Source organism: Pristis pectinata, chromosome 4 (genome assembly GCF_009764475.1).
Source record: "Pristis pectinata isolate sPriPec2 chromosome 4, sPriPec2.1.pri, whole genome shotgun sequence".
Lineage (NCBI taxonomy): Eukaryota > Metazoa > Chordata > Chondrichthyes > Rhinopristiformes > Pristidae > Pristis > Pristis pectinata.
Genome location: NC_067408.1, coordinates 51680982 through 51698913, shown reverse-complemented (window position 1 = coordinate 51698913; position 17932 = coordinate 51680982). Strand labels below are relative to the sequence as shown.

Below are 17932 nucleotides of genomic sequence, written 5' to 3'. Positions count from 1 at the left end.
CCAAAACAAGAGGCTATTTTTCAATATTATGGGTCATAGTAATACATATTACTCTAGATTGATTCTCAATTAATTGGCAGAAAACAGAGAGCTGGAATAAATGGGTTATTGCAAATGGGTCATTATTCACTTCATTATTCTCTGTCTCATCCTTTACATCCCAGCTCAACAAATTCTGAGTCCAACATGATGTTGAGCTCTTCTCCCACCACCTTTGCCCATTACATTGGCCAAGAATCTTCACCTCAGACTCTCTGAATCTCTTTCCTGTCTTCTTATCCCCCTTGATCTCTCCTTCTGGTTTTCTATGCTCTCTCGATCTATTCCTCTCTAACTGTCAATGCAACATTGGCCATCTTAATTTGTTCAGAATACTCACTTAAACTAAATTACCATCGCTGAACTTGTAGTGCTCTGCACAGTAAGTACCAACCTTAACTTTGCTGTTAAATCTGCTGACAAGGACTGTACTTTTGTAGCATGGCAAACTGACCTCAACCTTGCAGAAGCAGAAATGTCAGCTCTCAGAGTCCTCCTTATACGTCACTCTAGACCATGAACCCACCACTGAACATCAGTCCATTGTCTCTGAGACAGTCACTGACCTCGTCACCTCAGGAGATTTGCCGTCCACAGCATCCAGTCTCATGGTTCCTCAGTCCCGTGCATTTCATTTCCAGCTCCTCCCCAAGATGCATCGACTGCAAATGTAGACCCATTGTTTCAGCCTGTTCTTTTCCAATTGAACTTAATTCTTCATACCTTGACTATCCTTTCACCACTTATGCAGCCCCTTCCTACTTACATCTATGATATCTCCACACCTTTCACCACAATAGTGGTTTCCCAACTGGTTTAGTTTCACCATGGATGTTCTCCTACATCTCTGTCCCCACACCAGGGTGGTCTGAGGGCCCCTCATTTCTTCCCTGAACAGAGGTACAACAGTTCCTCTCCACTACTCTCATTCAACCCTGGCTCAACTCATTCTTAGGTTGGACAGCTTCGCCTACTTCACTTAACGTCTCCAAGTCAAAGCTGTAGTTATTGGAACTTGCATGGGTCCAAGTTATTCCTGTCTCCATGAGGAATATGTGGAACAATACCAGTCTCAGCTCTCTTTCCAGTACATTGATGACTGTATTAGTTCTGCTTCCTGATCTCAAAAAGAACTTGACTTCACTTTTGCTGCCAATATCTCTCCTACTCTCACTTTCACATGGTCCATCTCTGACTCTCTCTTCACTTTCTTGATATTGATCTCTATCTCAGGGTCTAGGCTAGTGACCAATGCCCATTACAAGCTCACACAACTACATTTCCTCTCACCCAGCTTCCTTTAGGGCTCCATTTCATTCTGTCAGTTTCTCTGGCTTCATTCTGGTGATGAGACTTCTCACAATAGTGCTTTGGAGACATCTTCCTTTATGGTTAGCTGTAGCTTCCTTCTATCATAGTTGTCAGGGCTTTCAACCACATGTTTAGTTTCTGACACTTCTGTGCTCAAGCACTCTCCTCTCTCCCTGAACAAGATTAGGGCTTCCCTTGGCCACACCTTGTAGCCAATGACCTCCAAATTCATTAGATTATCCTCTAATTTCCACCACCTTAAGCAAGATGCCACACCAGATGTATCTTCCTCTCCCTTTTCAAATCTCCACAGGGACCATTCCATCTACAACTCAGCTGATTTGCTCTTCCTGTCTTCACCAACAGCCACACTTCTTGCAGAAACCTCCTGTGCAATCTCAGGAGAGGCAACAATTCCCTTCCCCCCATTCAGGGATCCAATCAGTCCTTCCAGGGTGAAGCAACAATTCACTTGCACTTCTTCCAATCTAGAGCAATGAACACAATGTGACCTCCTCTGCACTGGAGCAACCAAGCAGATATTGGGTGACTGCTTAGAAGAATACCTCTATTCAGTCCACAGCATGACCCTGAGCTCCCAGTGATCTATCACTTTAGTTCTTCACTCCACTCCCACTATAATCTTTCTATTATACCCTTCGATCTGTCTACCATGCCAGCCGGGATCTCCCAGTGGCCAGCCATTTTAATTCCACTTCACCTTCCCACACCAACATGGCTGTCCACGGCCTCCTCCGCTGCCACGTCAAGGCTAAACACAAATTAGAGGATCAGCACCTCATATTCCGTCTGGGCAGCCTCCAACCTGCCGGCATGAAAATCAAATTCTCAAACTTCCGGTAACCACTCCCCCTCTGTCCCCTTCCCCCCCATTTTTCTTTGTTCTCTCTCCTCCTGATCCAACTGGCCCCCATCACCTTATGCCTTTCCCCTTCCCTGCCCTCTCCCTCTGCATCTGCCCATCTCCCACACGACACTCCCACTGTTTCCCCGCCCCTCCTCCCTCACTCTATTCCATTCTCCACCATTCCCTCCCATTAGATTCCATCATCTTAGGCCCTTTGTCATTTCCACCCATCACCTCCTTACTTCCGACATCATTCCTACTCTCCCACCCCTCCCTCACCTGCCTTTCATTCTCCCTCACCTGGATCCACCTATCACTTGCCAGCTCTTGTCTCACCCCTTCCCTCCACCTTTTTATATTGGCTATCATCCCTCTTTCTTTCCAGTCCAGATGAAGGGGCTTGACCCAAAATGTTGACTGTCTATTTCCCTCCATAAATGCTGCCTGACCCGCTGAGTTTCTCCCGTGATTTGTGTGTTGCCCCATTAGAACCTCTCTGTCTTTGTTCTCTCTCATTGTTCCAATGAGACCCAAGGTAAGCAAAGGGAACAGCACCTCATCTCACATACATCGCCTAGAGACACAATATTGAATATAACAGATCACTAGCCTTTCTTGTTCATCCCTGAACTGGACAGTTATGATATAAGGTCATCAAGATGTAATATTAAATCAACTCTTTGTTTCTTGCTACAAATGGTGTTAAACCAGCTGAATACTTATAGCATTTTCCTGTATTTCAGGTTTCAGCAATTCATAGTTCCAGCATTTTGTTTCCTTTCTCTTCTGCCCTCATTCATCTCTCTCTATTTAGACCTCCATAGAACCATACAGCACAAAACAGGCCCTTCTGCCCACCATCTGCCTCCTGTAGATATATCATCTGTGATTAACAAGCATTCATCATCCTCTCGTAGACGGCACCAACAGCATTTGTGTCCCCCTTGGTTGGTTTCCACCCCATCACAGGCATCCCTTTTATTCTCTCTCCCCCTCTTAGCAACTTAAAACATGCTTACTTTCTCACTTTTCCAGTTCTGGTGAAACTTCAGCAACCTGAAACATTAACTCTGTTTTCCTCCCAGCTGATGCTGTCTAATTTGCTGAGTGTTTCCAGAATGTTCTGTTTTTATTTGGCTCTTCACAAGTTGGCAACTGCTGTTGTTGGAGTCCAACAAGGATCAATGTTTGGGTCATTGATTTAAATAAGGACGTGTCATGTGACCGATTTTGCTGATGATATGGAGACAGGTGGGAAAGTACACTGGGAAGAGGATACAAAGAGGCTGGAAAGAGATGACATGAACAGTCAAGAAAAGAAGGATGGATGTAACCATTTCCATAGAAATGTTAAATGGAGAAAAACTGGGAAATACTATGGGAGCTGGGTGTCCTTTAAAATAAACCATGGAAAATTAATACAAAGGGACTAGAAAAGCAAATAGCCTGTTATCCTTCATTATAATGTGATTATGAGAGTAACAAGTATGGGTTCAAGTATATATGGCCACTATTAGGTCATACCTGGAGTACTTTGTACAGTGTGGACTCCTTAACTGAGGAAAGATATACTTTCTTTAGAAGGAGTGTAATAAAGTTTACATTTTGTACTTCATAGTGACATAGAAGGAAGCCATCCATCAGCTCTCAGAGTAATTCCAGCTTTCAGAGTAATATGCCAGCTCTCAGAGTAATTCCATCCATCCCATTCCCCAATTAATCTCCCTGTAACTTACTAGAGTCACAAAGTCATAGAGTTGTATAACATGGAAACAGGCCATTTGGCCCTTCAAGTCCCTGCCGACCAGTGGCTGCCCAGTTCTTTCACATTTGCCCACCAACACCTCCTCGTTCTCCTACAAAACATCAACACCAGAGGCAAGTCACAGGAGGCAATTAACCTACCAACCAGCACATTCAAGACTGAATCCCATAATAAGAAAGTTGGAAAAATACAGGGTAATAATCTCTCGAGTCTTAAACTTTAAAACTCTATTTATACAGCAAGGTAACAGACCCTTCTGGCCCAACGAGTCTGTGCCACCCAATTACACCCATGTTAACCTACTAACCTGTATGTCTTTGGAATGTGGGAGGAAACTGGAGCACCCAGAGGAAACCCACACAGTCACGGGAGAACTTACAAACTCCTTACAGACAGCGGTGGGAATTGAACATGCTAACCACTAAGCTACCATGCCGCCCATAAAAGGTTGAACAGTCTGTATTGGAATTGGAACTGGAATTGGTTTATTATTGTCACATGCACAGAGACACAGTGAAAAGTTCTTTATTTGTGTGCCATCGATTTTTACTTTGCCCATTAAAAAGTTAAAGAACTGATCTTATTGAAACATATAAAATTCTTAAGAAGCTTGACAAGAAGTGGATTAAAATGATGTTTCTTCTGGTTGTGGAGTCTAGAACTAAGAGGCACAGTTCCAAAATATGAATTGTCTACTTAGGTCTGAAATGAGGGGAAGTTTCTTCTCTCGAATGGTTAAGAAGCTTCGAGGACATTATGGATGTTGTTCGCTGAGTGTACTCAAAACAGAGATGGAATGATCTTTGGATTCTAAACTGCAAGTTGAAATGTAGAAATTCAAAATATGCAGGAGATCAAATGCCAACACATCTAATCTTCTACCCCACCCCTGGACTCTCTATTGTGCCATGAGGGAACACTGATATACTGAAGAAGGGCTGGGTACGTTGTGCACCTGATCCTCCACTTTACAGCAGGACAGGCTGGTCCACGAATGAATGAGTTTCAGCAGCCCTACAGAAAGTAAATGTGGCAAATGCTTGAGTTATCTTACTTTATTTTTTTAATTACATGTTAGCATTTAATATGTTTCTAATCAATACTTTTCATTCTGTAATTTTTTTAAAATCATTTTATCTTTTTTAATCCATGTTCTTAGAAGTCTCTGACTGTCAAAGTCATTTGCTATCAGACACTTGAACGGACCTCTCATATGTTAAAGGTGAACTCTTGATCTTCCAATCTCCCACGTCGTGGTCCTTGCACTTTATTTGTCTACTTGAACTGCATTTTCTCTGTAACTGCAACACTATTTTCTGCATTCTGTTTTCCTTTATACTACTCAATGCACTTATGTATGGAATGATCTGTCTGGATGGCATGCAAACAAAAACTTTTCACTGTATCTCGGTGCATGTCACAATAATAAACCAGTTCCAATTCCAATAAAGACTGTTTAAAAATCTTTGGCAGCAGCAGCAATATCAGAGACACCATCTGAAGCCTGCTTGTCACGTGGAGCTTGCTCTGTCTCATGAGTTAGCTCATTTGGAGCATGGGCAGGGGCCATGAGAAGTGTGTACAGTTGCTATACACACACCCCGACCCAATGTGGTGATCAGAGCAGTACTCTAAATCTGGTGTAATCCAAGTTTGATACAAGTTAGCATAAAATAGCAAAGGAATACCATACCAATGGGTTAGGTAATTGACAGTTAATATTACCAGCAAACTTAACTGGGGTTTGATTGGTCTTTGGTTAAAAGATCAACTTCCCTAAAATAGACTAGTTGCTAATTTTGAGAGAATAAACAATGAATTTGCTTTTGAAATTTCCATTAAGAGTTGAAACTCTCTCCTACGTATGGTTACAAAGAGGCAACCCACCTCTAGATATTCCTTCCTTGACTCTCACCTTTCCTATCTGAGTCAGAATGTTGTGCTGCAGAGGCTTGAAAGCAAATTAAAAACCTAATACCTCAGTACAGCATTAAGGGAGTGCTGCACTATCAGATGAATGGATGAGAGATGAAACTGAGGCCAGCACCAGTGAACATAAACAATCCCATGAGACTATTTCTAACTTCAGCAGGGAGTTCTCTCCAAGCTCCTGCCCAACTTTCAATCCACAACATCATCAATAAAACAGATTTAACTCTGGGACGTCAAGGTATCTGATTGGCTTTGGTGTTTACATATGTGTCACTTACATGGAGAAATAAATGATGTGGTTGCCAATAATTTCCAACAAGATCTAATTATGATATTATGATCCCTCTTCCCAAAGGCATATTTATCACAAGGTTTCTTGTTGCATCAATTGTGAAGTACTTCGGATAAAGATTTTTCTCCTACTATTTACAATCAAATCAATTTGGTCAAAGTTAAGCACATAATATTTTTAAAGTTATTCATGAGGCTATTGTTTCTCTCACTTGTTGCTTACATATGAACGTTCAATCCCACAATGTTACAGTTCAATATTTTCAAAATATGCTCAGTTAAGTATTGCCGCTTAAATTAAAATATCATATCTGAGCACTGAAAAGCTTTCAACTTCAAGGATGAAGCTGTTCATGTTGCCTACTGCCATAAAATGCTTATGATTCTCCAATCCATGCACACACCCTTGTGTACACACACACACACACACACACACACACACACACACAGCCACACACACACACATGCAAGTGTGCAAACACACACAAACTTATATACACACATGTATATGCACACAAACACACAGACTCACATAGAGACACACACATGCACACACACACACCACACACAAACACACACCACACACATACATAGACACACAAGCCCATACACATACCTGCATGCTCACACATAGACAAACATAGACATGCACATGCATAGACATGCATACCACACAAATATACAAACACACACACACACACACACACACAAACACTCAGGTACACAATGAAACACAAAAGCATACATGAACACAAATCACACTCACACACACACACACACACACACACACACACACCACACACACACACACACACACACACACACACACACACACACACACACACACACACACACACACACCAGAATAGAGTTAGAAATTAGTTTCCACCTTATGTAGCCTGGAGATTTGAGGTCATACAACACTCAGAAATTAAACCCTGAATTAGTTTGAAATACAGAAATTTCCAAAAACGCAGAAAACAGATAAAGTGTAGGCCAGTGCTAAAAGGTCACTTATTCCCACTCACCCACATGGATTATTATGACTATCAAAGACTGATATGCTTGGCCATTGCTTTGTTGTGATGGAAATTTTCTGTATTGGGGATTCCCCTCTGTACGATGACAATAGATGGTCATTTTCAACACTCAGCACAAAATAGGAAAGGCAGCACCAACGCGGAGTTTATTTTGAGTTTACTATTTCTTGTTTTAGATGACACACTGCACACAGCTCATCAGAAAATGATTACCTCACTGGAATTTACAACGGTTGGGCTGGGAATTGGATGCATTCCTCTAGCCTGCCAAAACACTCTTTATTTTCAGAAATTCAGTCTGCCCAAAATATCATGAATCTTCCATGGATGGAGTGGAATGCATTATCACTGCTCACTTCCCTCACACCGCTGATGAGAAGTACTGAAGGGGGTTTACCAGGATGACAGCAGGGTCGTGGGACTTTCAATAACTTGCAGAGGTGGCTTTTTTTATTACTACTTAACAGGATGTGGGCATTGCATATAATATCAAGCCTTCAAACTCCAACCCTAGCTACCTTTGAATTGATTGTCCTTCAATTATGAGTTCGCTACAATCACATAAAGGCTGGAATGGTGAAAGACAACAAATTTACCTTCATCACTAGTTTCAGTCACTATTAATAATAATACTGGTTACTGAAAATTCATTTAGTAAGCCGAAGTTAAATTCGCTGAGTGGGATTTGAACTTGCATTGCCAAGTCAATATGCTGAGCTCAGAAATACTAGCCCCGCCATATAACGATTGGCTACCAACATAGTCACTTAACCCCCAGGGAAGGGAAGATGGAGGGGAGATTGAATTGAAGTGTTCCAACTTATGAGGGTTTTTAGTCAAGTAAGTATTGGAGAGCCTATTTCTATTGGCAGTTGGAATGATGACCCAGGATTATAGATCTAAGCTAATTGCCTAAAGAACCAGTGGAGACCTGAAGGGATTTCTATTTACATGATGCTATGCTCAAGAATACACAACATAAAAGGTTGGTTGAAGATTGCTTGATGGTAACTTTTAAAAGGGAATTGGAAACATACATCAGAGAGGAAAAAATTGTTACATAGCATGAATCAAATCCTGGGAGGTTTGACAAAGTCAACGTTACAAAGATAGCTACCCTTGTGGGAGAATCTAGAACCAGGGGAATAACCTGAATGATTTTTTTCAATGAGATGACTAAAATAGTGGACAGGACAATGTCAATGAATATTTTTTTATGTGGATTTGCAGAAAACATTTGCAAAAGTATTTTTGGCTAAAGGTGAACCTCAGGGAATTGAAGTGAAAATAGTTCCAGACCGAGGGATCTCTGCTCTGTAGTTGGAGAAACTGGGATTATCTCCCAAAACCAGATAAGGGAATTAATGAACACAGGCGTAGTGTCAGAAAGGTGAAAGCTCAGCCATGATTCTAATGAATGGTGAACCAGGTATAAGGGCTGAGCAGCCTACTCCTGCTTCTACTTCACCTGTTACTATGTTCCTATAAGGTTAGGAAGAGATTTGATAGAGTTGCATAAAATCGTACAGATCTAGAAAAATTAAATAAAGAGAAACTGTTGACAGTGGTTGAAGGGGGGGTGGGGGCAATCACTGTAGGACACAGATTAATGCTTCTTGGCAGAAAGCCAAAGGTAACAAAGAATGTTTTATGCAGAATTGCTTTTGCCATCTCATAGATGGAGAATCAAGAGCAGTCTTTGAAATGGAATCTGAAAAATACATGAAGAAGAAAAATATCAGGGATATGGAGGAAGAGCTTCTTGGTGGGACTAAGACTGGTGGTTCTTTGAAAGATTTCAATGGGCTGAATTAAGTCAAAGTCAAAGTCGAGTTTATTGTCATATGCACAGGTACATATGTGCATAGGTGCAAAGAAAAACTTAGTTGTATCAGCATCATATGCACATAGTATCAAATAAGCAGCATTCACAAGAAAAAAAACATAAATTAGAAATTATACACAATTTTAACAAGAAGGAACACAATTAGAACAAAAAAAAGTCCATTTTAGTCAATTATCTCTATCTGCACTAAACTTATCAACATATATATAATTATCAGTGTTAATGGTGTCCTTAACTATGGGGCATGACCTTGCAGTAAGATAACATAAATGACAACCCCCAAAATATGCAGGAAATCTTTGTAGGTTTAGGCCCAACTCCTATGCTACATGGAGTACAATGAACCCCTACCACCTGCATAGAGGTATAGTTCACCATTAACAGCATGACTCTACCTGATGTCATGCAGTAACATCACACCTCAATAATTGATACAGCATGCATGGCCAAACAAGTCATCCCACAAGGCATTGTAGTACAGAGAAATTGATCCCCAAAGGGCTCCATTCATGCTCCCTGTTGCAAATAGGGAAGCACTATGGTGATCTCTTGCTCACTGTACTGGGTGTATGATGAATTGTGAGGGAGAAAGTGGTTCCTGCAATGCCGTCATTAACCTGAAGCTTTAACTTTTCCACAGATTCTGTCTGATCTACCGAATATTTCCAGTGTTTTCTGTTTTATGTCAGATTTTCAACGTCTACAGTTTACTTTGCTTTTCAGTCAATGCTGTAACACTTTGAACTAATCAATTCAACAGAAACACTGGATCAGCAGGGCCCCATAGAAATTTCTTATATTTTAACTAAAAAATTCCCTTGGCATAAAAGTGGGTTTCTTCCTTCTGATTATGTTCGAGAGTTTGTTAATCAGATCCCGCTGTTTGAATCTAGTTGGAATCCTAAATACCTCTATCATATCACCCCTTAAACTTGTCAGGTCTGGCTTTTCACATCATTCTTCATAAGTGCATCTGAGAGTTAAAATGTGGAGGGCAAGTTATATAAGTTTTTGTTTTCTCTTGAGATTAGATATGAGCGCTGATCATATCAAAGTGTTTAAAATAAAGAAAGGGATATAATATAGTCAAGAAAGAAAAGAAAGAAGGAAAAAGCAAGAAAGAAAAAGAAAGCAGCCAAGAACGAAAAAGAAAAAAGATAAAGAGAGTAATGAAATACTTTTAAAGTGTAATGCAGGAAACATTGCAGGCAAGTAGCTCACAGCAAGTTCCCACAAACAGTAATGTGGTAAAGATCAGATAATATGCTCTTGGTGATGTTGGTTGATAGATAAATGCTGTCAACGATGCTGGGGATATTTCACTGGCTGTCTTCTTAAAAAAGTGCCACCAGAGAGAGTAGGCAGAGCTTGGATTTAATACCTTGTCTGAAGGATAGCACTTCTGACAGTGTAGCACCCTCTCAGTTCTGCATTGGAGTGTCTGATAATATTTTGGTCTCCAGGGTAGGACTTGAAACAAGAACCCTCAGACTTCGAGGCAAGAGTGCTGCCATGTGAACTAAAATGCAGAAACTATGAACACAGAATGTACTTTTTCTGGTGAGGCAGTATGTGTGCATTAACCTGTCACTCACAGCAAGCATGTCTGAGATATTTCATTCAGAAGCTTCAACCACATCCTGTTTAAAGGGTTAAACAACCAAATAGCTACATCTCTGTTGGTGCAGACATATCCTTCAGATGGGTATTGGTTGGCACATGTACCATTCATCAGCATAATTGAGAAACAATCTCTTAAAACAAAAGACTAAGAACAAATCGGTGGAAAGCAACTTGTCACAAGGAATAAATGGGATAGGTATGACTGCACCTTCATTAGTACAGTCAACTGTTTTCACTATCTCCAGTATATGACGCAGCTGAGACTGTCACTGCAGCAATGAGCTGGTGTTACAGAAGGGCTTGACAATGTTATGCTGCAATAAGGGAATGGCACAATTCTGCACAAACAGGAGAAAGTAGACTCCGACATTCAGTTCCTTAGGGCTCTCTTGGACATATCACAGAAAGGCGAACTGTTTCACACTACGGACAGATGATCAATAAGCACACCAGCCTCAGTTGGTCTTATTTTAGAATGGTCTTGGGACAGTTTCATTAACAACAGACAAAGAATTGGGTTAACGTGATTTAAAGATTAAAATTACACTTGAAGATCCCTGAGCAGGGTGGGGTCCCTGCACCTGCCCAGTTTTGAGCAGGAAGCCTACAAAGGAAGCCCCACATATTTACCAGGCCAGTCCTGTGCATTTTACACTCATTTTGCATACAAACAATTGAATACAAAAAACATTGGTTTCCAACAGATATTTCCCCCCTAAATTTATCAATAGGAGAAATCTACCAACATGAGATGATATTGGATACTAATGTCATCCTGCAAGATTGCTTTTCATAATATAGTGAATGTGTCCTTACCAACTGACCCCTCCCAAAAATAAAATTGTACAATTATAAAACGCTTTGCAATCAAAACAAATGCATATCCACTTAAACAAATTTATCATCATTTGTATCAATTTCAATGTCCTGTTTAACACAAACAAAGTTAAAATTAAGTAGGTTTAAGCTTAACGTAAATTAAGATCAGCGAAAGGCACAATCATGTTGTTAAAATATGGGCACAAGGGAACATAGAGATTAGCAAACATGCACACTTTAAAAACAAACACACTCTAAGTCATGGGTCAATAGACACTCACCATCCTCCCATTGATGGCAAGCTTTGTTTTTCCTGCCATGCCTTTTGTCTAAAACATTGGATATTTTCAACAGAGGCTTGCTGGAAGAAAGAGGCAGCTTTATGACTGGTATTGTTCTCTAACGAGTACTCAGAGTACTGCAGTCACTCTTCCTCAGGAAAGACTGTCATAGCAACAGACCACAGAAGGAAGTCGAAATCTCACCCTACTGAGTCAGGCGTACTTCACTTCACTCTAAGAAGGTTGGTGCTTGGACGACTTCTGCGATACAACCTGAATAATATATTTAATAACCTCCTGTCGGTTGTTTGGAGGTTAAGGTCATGATTTTGAAGGGGAGATAAGGGTATGACAATGGTGAAAGAGTAAAAGAGTCCTGGATCCAGTGGAGCCCTGTAGCCCATGTGATTTACCTAAATATTCTCAACTCCTGCCTAAGGCCACCAGATCCATTGCCTTTGCATGGGGTGGGAGAACTGCATGAGGAGATCACAGCTGGAGAATGGGGTTTGTGGTCTATTGAGAGAGGAGATGTGTTTGGATCAGAGTAAGGGAGAGTGTATGTGCAATGTAAGGAGGAGTGGGAGGATGTGACAAGGCAAATGTGACCCTTCCGACACCCAAGGAGACAGAAAATAAGGATTCTCACAATTCTACAATCTGTGCTCCCTTACGCTGTTCCTTCAAGGGGTTTGGTCTGCTGGGAAGCCATTGGCACAACCCTGCCAAGGCCTCTGATTAACACTGCAGTGGGTTCCTAGAAATAACTTAGACTCAATATGCATATGCAGACCCACTGAATGCACTGTTAACCTACTCAAAAGTGGGTGCTAGCAACCAGCCTCATTTTAACCATCTCTCCACCCATTGCCTGGTTTCCAAATGGGAGATGGGATTAAAAGGGAAACCTTAAAATATTTGGACATTTGTGCCTGTAAATTGGGCTTTACCTACTGTCAGTATGCTAAAGTGTCCCTGTGTACAACACTAATATTCGTTAGTAAGTCCTGCAAACTTAGCTGAAAACATCTTTAGAAAAGCTGGTCAAAATTATGCTTTTAAACAGGGCATGAGCTGTTTGTACCAAGTGTGCAACCCTATTTAGTGGGTCAGCACGCACTTTCTAGCATGCTGAACCCACAAAGGTGTCAGCTCTTCAAGGTAAGCACCTCAGCAAGCACAGGTAGCTAATAACAACAGCAAGGGTTGATGCCAGGCAGCAGCTCAGAGGGAGAAAGACCTCTGCAGTTCACCCTGCATGACTTACAAGTGCTCACTAATGCCTCAGGCACAAGTAGAGGTGCCCTGTTACCGGGGGGGGGGGGGGGGGGGGGGGGGGGGGTGGGGGGGGCGCGGTAAGGAGAGCTTACAGGACCACCATTGGGAGAGGTTGGTCAGAAACAGCCAGAAAGATCATGGAGCAACTTCCCAGGAAGTGTTGAGATTGGAGCAGATACCTCAAGGTGAGATGTATCAAGCCACGTAAAGGACAACTTGCACATTGATATTTACTTTCACTCTTTCTCACTCTCTCATTCCCACACTCACTCAAAGATGTGTATCATGGACTGGAGAGGTGGCTTACCAAACAGGGGTTCACCATACTGATACTGATGTGCAGAGGGGCTTGAGAACTGCAGACAACTGTGAAAGAACATAGGCTGGGTATGCACTCCAATATATCATTCTGAATACGGCAATCCTACCGAGTTCCTCAGTGGTGCACACAGCTTCAGTTACATCAACACAGGGGCCAAGATGCAATGCCTTTTATGGCCTCATAGCATCCAAACCCTGGGCTGTCTACCTCCCGAACAGAGGAGGAAGGAATGGAGCAGGAAGAGTCACTGGAGAGAGGGGAGAAGCAGGAGGGGACAGTGGAGCGGGGTAGAGGCAGGAGGGGTCATTGGGAAGAGGGAAGAGGCAGAAGGGGATACTGGAGAGAGAGGAGGAGCAGAAGGGGAGAGTGGAGGGGGAGAGGCAGGAGGAGACACCGGAGAGAGGGAGGAGCAGAGAGGGTTACTGGAGAGAAGAGAGAAGACTGAGAGGAATCATGATGACAACAATGAAGATTTGCACGACATGTCGTTACACTGTGCCCTATATACCAGAAACATAGAAAGTAGGGGCAGGAGTAGGCCATTAGGTCCTTCAAGTTTGCTTCACCACAATGAAGGCCAACATAACCACTTGCCTGTTTAATACTTGCTATACTTGCATATTTAACTCTCAGTGACTGTGTACAAAGGGGCAACAGTAATGCAGCTAACAGAGTTGCTACCTCACAGCTCCAGTGACCTGAGTTCAGTCCTGACCTGCAGTGCTGTCCGAGTGGAGTTTGCAGATTCTTCCTGTAACTGCATAGGTTTCCTTCAGGAGCTCCAGTTTCCTCCCATGTCCCAAAGACATGTGGGTTGGTAGGTTAATTGGCCAGTGTGTAGGTGAGTGTAGAATCTGGGCCAGTTGATGGGAATGTGAGGAGAATAAAATGGGGTAACAGATGACCCCCCCTCCCCCCGAGTTATGGATGGGGGTGTGGTGTTGCATTCCTAGAAAACGGCTCTTATCACTATTTTCTGTCAGCATGAAGCGGCATTACCTGCATATGCATCAAGAAAGACATTACTTTTTACGTTGATTTATGTACCTTTTTCACACGATCTGTATGAGAGTAAAATTTATTCCATATCTCAAATTTTTGGGTGGTGATTTGTGAATGCTTTAAGGGTGAATTTCTGTATCCCGAACAGCCGTAATGCAGGGGTGGCCTGTAGTGTGAATGGCTGCTTGATGATCAGGGAGACTTGACGGGTTGAGGGGCCTGTTTTCATGCTGTTGGACTCTATGAGATCCCTGTGATCCCTTCTCTACACACATACGCACACACACAGAGAACTCGCACGCAGAGGAGAACACAAGCACACACTACACACAACAGAAACACACAACACACACACATACAGAGGAGAACACACCACATGCAACACAAGCAAACACAATGCACATACACAACGTACACACATACACAGAGGAGAGCACACACACCACACGCAACACAAACACACACACACAAACACACACAATGCACATACACAGGAGAACACACACACACCACACACAACACAAACACATACAACACATACACACAGACACAAACACAACAAACACATAGCACACAGATACACACGTATGACACACACAGAAAAACACACACAGGAATATACAATTACACAGACACACACCCACAAATGAACACACAGATGTTGCATGGCAGTGAACTGCTCTCCTGTAATACCAGATAAAATGCAGACAGAAGCAGATTGGCATTCGTGTGACCTTCCCTCTGATGTAGGAGCAGGCACGTGAGGCCTCCACTCACACACAGACAGAGGCCTGTCCTCGGCTGCCAAAGAGAGCAGGAGTGCAGTCAGCAGGGACCAGTCACCTCTGCTGGATGTCTGTATTCTAGCTTGGTAACAGCTCTAGAGGTTGATATAAAGAATGGGGCAGTCTGTGTGCTGCCTGGCCATCCCACCACTGTCTTCCCAGTCCTGACAGCTGTCCTACTCACGTTGTCGATCTTCTTCTGGCAGAAACAAAGTCTCCAGGCACAACACCCTCTTTGGCAGCATGCTCACTGTGGCCCAGGTCCAGACACCCTAAACTGGTGGTCCGAGCAAGAACTTCCCGTGGGGCTTCAAGCAATTTGTTCACACTCAATGAGCATGGAGCAGCCACTCAGCCTGCAGCCACAATGTAAGGGGACGCTGCGATGTGGTGCAAAGAACTATCTAACTACAGAAGAGGTAGTGAAACACGAGTGTCAGAGTGTTGACAAAGACAGCTTGTCCACTTATTTTCCTGTTTAAATTCATGCTACTTTACACATTTCTGTTAAAACACAACCTCATATGGAAAGCACCTCGTTATTTTTTTGCAACTGCCCTGCACTCCTCTGCTGGGTGTGATTGATAGAGTTGTGGTATAACCATAAGACCATAAGGTATAGTAGCAGAATTAGGCCATTCAGCCCATCAAGTCTGCTCCACTATTCAATCATGGCTGATTTTTTTTCTCAACCCCATTCCCCCGCCTTGTTCCCATAACCCTCTTACCAATCAAGAACCTATCAATCTCTGCATTAAATACACCCAATGACTTGGCCTCCATAGCCCTCCATGGCAACGAAGTCCACAGCTTCACCACCCTCTGGCTGAAGGTGTTCCTCCTCATCTCAGTTCTAAAGGGACTTCCCTGCATTTTGAGGCCCTTAGGTCCTAGGCTTTCCTACTGATGGAAATATCCTCTCCACGTCCACTCAATCACTAAGCAGCAGCCCTCTTCACTATGAGAGTAGTATAACATCTGAGCCCTATTATTTTCTTCTTATTCCTTCCTGTTCCACACTCACTCCAATTATCACTGCCATAAATGGCTCAGGAACTCTTGCCCAAGGTGATAAAATGTGAGGGAGCTTGCTTGTGGAATTATAAAACCTTCTGTTGAGGACCCACTCCCTCTTGGAGGTGAATTAAACAGAGACACGAGTGTGAGAGAGCTGCAGAGTTAACTGACAGATCGTGTGGGGAAGAGGTCTAGTAGATTGATCAGGCTGTGTTGTGGGAAATAAATTGCTTCTAACAATTACAGAGAGCAGTCGGACCCATTGGCTGCCACTGACTCAAAGCTGAGTTTATTGTCATACGCACAAGTACATGTGTGCACAGATGCAATGAAAATCTTACTTGCAGCAGCATCACAGGCACATGGCATCACTTAAGCAGCATTCACAAGAAAAACATAGATTAACCATAAATTATACACAATTTTTACAAAAAAGAACACAATTAGAACAAAAAAGGCCCATTTTAGTGCAAAGTGATCAAAGTGGTCACAGTGTTGCTAAACTGTAGTGATTAGGGTTGTGCTGGTTGGTTCAAGAAACAAATGTTTGAAGAGAAGTAGCTGTTCTTGAACCTGGTGGTGTGGGACTTCAGGCTTCTGTACCTCCTGCCCAATGGTAGCTGCGAAAAGATAGCATGGCCTGGATGGTGGGATCTTTGATAGCAGATGTTGCCTTCTTGAGGCAGTGCCTCCTGTAGATACTATCAATGGTGGGGAGGAATGTGCCTGTGATGTATTAGGCAGAGTCTACTACTGTCTGCAGCTTCTTATGTTACTGTGCATTCGAATTGCCATACCAGACCATGATGCAACCAGTCAGGATACTTTCAACAGTACATCTGCAGAAGTTTTTTTAGAGTGTTCGGTGACAAGCCAAACCTCCTCAACCTCCTAAGAAAGACACTGGGTGCTTTCCTAATTATCACGTCTATGTATTGGGCCCAGGACAAGTCACTCGATATTTTAATGCCCAAGAATTTAAAGCTGCTGGCTCTCTTCACCGCCGATCCCCCAATGAAGACTGGCGCATGTTTGCCCTCCTTCCCCTTCCTGAAATCAACAATCAGCTCTTTAGTTTTACCGACATTGAGCGAGAGGTTGTTGTTGCAGCACCACTCAACCAGCTATCTCGCTCTGGTACCTGACTCATCGCCACCTGTGATTTATCCAACAACAATAGCGTTGTCAGCAAATTTGAAGATGTCATCGGAGCTGTGCTTAACCATACAGTCATGTATGCATAGAGAGTAGAGCAGGGGGCTAAGCACACAGCCTTGAGGTACACCTGTGTTGACGGTCAGTGAGGAGGAGATGTTGTTACCAATCATCACCAATTGAGTTCTGCTGATGAAGAAGTTGTGTATCCAGCTGCAGGGGGAGGTACAGAAGCCCAGGTCTTGAAACTTGATGATGAGTTTGGATGGGATGATTGTGTTAAACGTTGAGCTGTAGTCGATGAACAGCAGCCTGACGTATGAGTCCAGTTGTTCCGGAGGAGAGTGAAGAACCAGAAATATCACATCTGCTGTTAACCTGCTGTGGCGGTAGCCAAATTGGAGCAGATCCAGGTCATCTCTGAGGCAGGAGTTGATTTGCGCCATAACCAACCTCTGGAAGCACTTCATTACGGTTGATGTAAGTGCTACTGGACGGTAATCATTGAAGCTGGTCACCATGCTCTTCTTGGGCAAAAAGATGCATTTTTGAAGCAGG

At 42.8% G+C, this 17932-nt stretch overlaps 1 protein-coding gene across 4 annotated transcripts in view; it reads right to left on the bottom strand.

The window, feature by feature from the left end:
- The window catches only part of LOC127569425 (regulator of G-protein signaling 14-like), an 88018-nt gene extending 76086 nt beyond the window's left edge, over nucleotides 1–11932 (bottom strand). For 3 of the 4 annotated variants that reach the window (XM_052014053.1, XM_052014058.1, XM_052014055.1), the window contains exons 1-2: nucleotides 11812–11932; nucleotides 3955–4071 (exon numbers count right to left, since the gene is read on the bottom strand). In XM_052014053.1, coding sequence (XP_051870013.1) covers nucleotides 3955–3999 — 45 coding nt within the window. In that variant the 5' untranslated portion in view covers nucleotides 4000–4071; nucleotides 11812–11932. The remainder of the gene's footprint in view (nucleotides 1–3954; nucleotides 4072–11811) is intronic. The other variant, XM_052014056.1, reaches the window with a different exon arrangement.
- Between the last annotated feature and the right edge of the window lie 6000 nt (nucleotides 11933–17932).